We start from the raw sequence: 816 nt of genomic DNA, 5'->3' as shown, positions 1-816 counted from the left end.
CCTCATGCGGGCCAAGGAGAAGAAGATCCGCAAGCTGACCGCCAAGCTGGCCAAGAAGAAGATGGAAGGCCGCGGTGCGCACACGACACGACACACGACACGCACACGACGCACGACACTCACTGGGGGGGGGTGACGGCGCGCATGTGCAGAGGTTCCGGTGGGGGCCGGACCGGAGTGGGTGCTGGACGTGATGGTGCCGGAGTGCGTCGGCTGCCACGCGCAGTTCACCCTCATCAAACGCCGACACCACTGTCGCAACTGCGTACGTGTCTCCCCCCAACGCCGCACACGCGTGCATTGTTGCGTGTGAAGCGGTCGCCGTTCGCTGATCGTCGCACGAGTGTCGCACGACCGATGGCGCAATGAGATGACTCAAACGAGTGTGTTGTGTGAAACGTTGATTGTCGCACAGGGCAAGGTGTTCTGTGGGAAATGCACATCGCTCTCGTGCAGCATCGAGGAGCTGGGCTACACGGAGCCCGTGCGCGTGTGCGAACCCTGCTTCGCGGCCCTCCACACCAACCAGCCCATGGCCGCCGCCGCTGGGGGCTCGGGCGCTGCCGCCCAACAACAGCCGCCACCTCGCGCGGATACCGGCGGCGGACAGTGATCACTGACTGTTTTTTATGTCCGAACCAAAAGAAGCGAAAGCGAAAGCGAAGAAGGGCCGCAGCAAAGGAATGAGGAAGAACTAAGAAGAAAAGCGGGGGAAGGCGAGAAGGGAGCCGTAGCCGACGGGTCGGGCGGTCGGGCGGGCCGCCGAGGCAGAGAGACAAGAGAGACGCGAAGACGAAACAATTCTGCGGGTAGAGC

General features: G+C 63.0%; 1 protein-coding gene across 1 annotated transcript; it reads left to right on the top strand.

Annotated features, from left to right (window-relative positions):
* Window positions 1–4: 4 nt before the first annotated feature.
* Window positions 5–613, top strand: ACA1_138650 (FYVE zinc finger domain containing protein; the record flags this gene model as incomplete). Its single annotated transcript, XM_004340413.1, has 3 exons — window positions 5–74; window positions 153–265; window positions 416–613. 3 exons carry the CDS (start codon window positions 5–7, stop codon window positions 611–613), a joined length of 381 nt encoding a protein of 126 aa, XP_004340461.1.
* Between the last annotated feature and the right edge of the window lie 203 nt (window positions 614–816).

Source organism: Acanthamoeba castellanii (genome assembly GCF_000313135.1).
Source record: "Acanthamoeba castellanii str. Neff unplaced genomic scaffold scf7180000084703, whole genome shotgun sequence".
Taxonomy (NCBI): domain Eukaryota; phylum Discosea; order Longamoebia; family Acanthamoebidae; genus Acanthamoeba; species Acanthamoeba castellanii.
The sequence above is the reverse complement of the archived record's forward strand: the minus strand, read 5'-3'. Positions and strand labels throughout refer to the sequence as shown.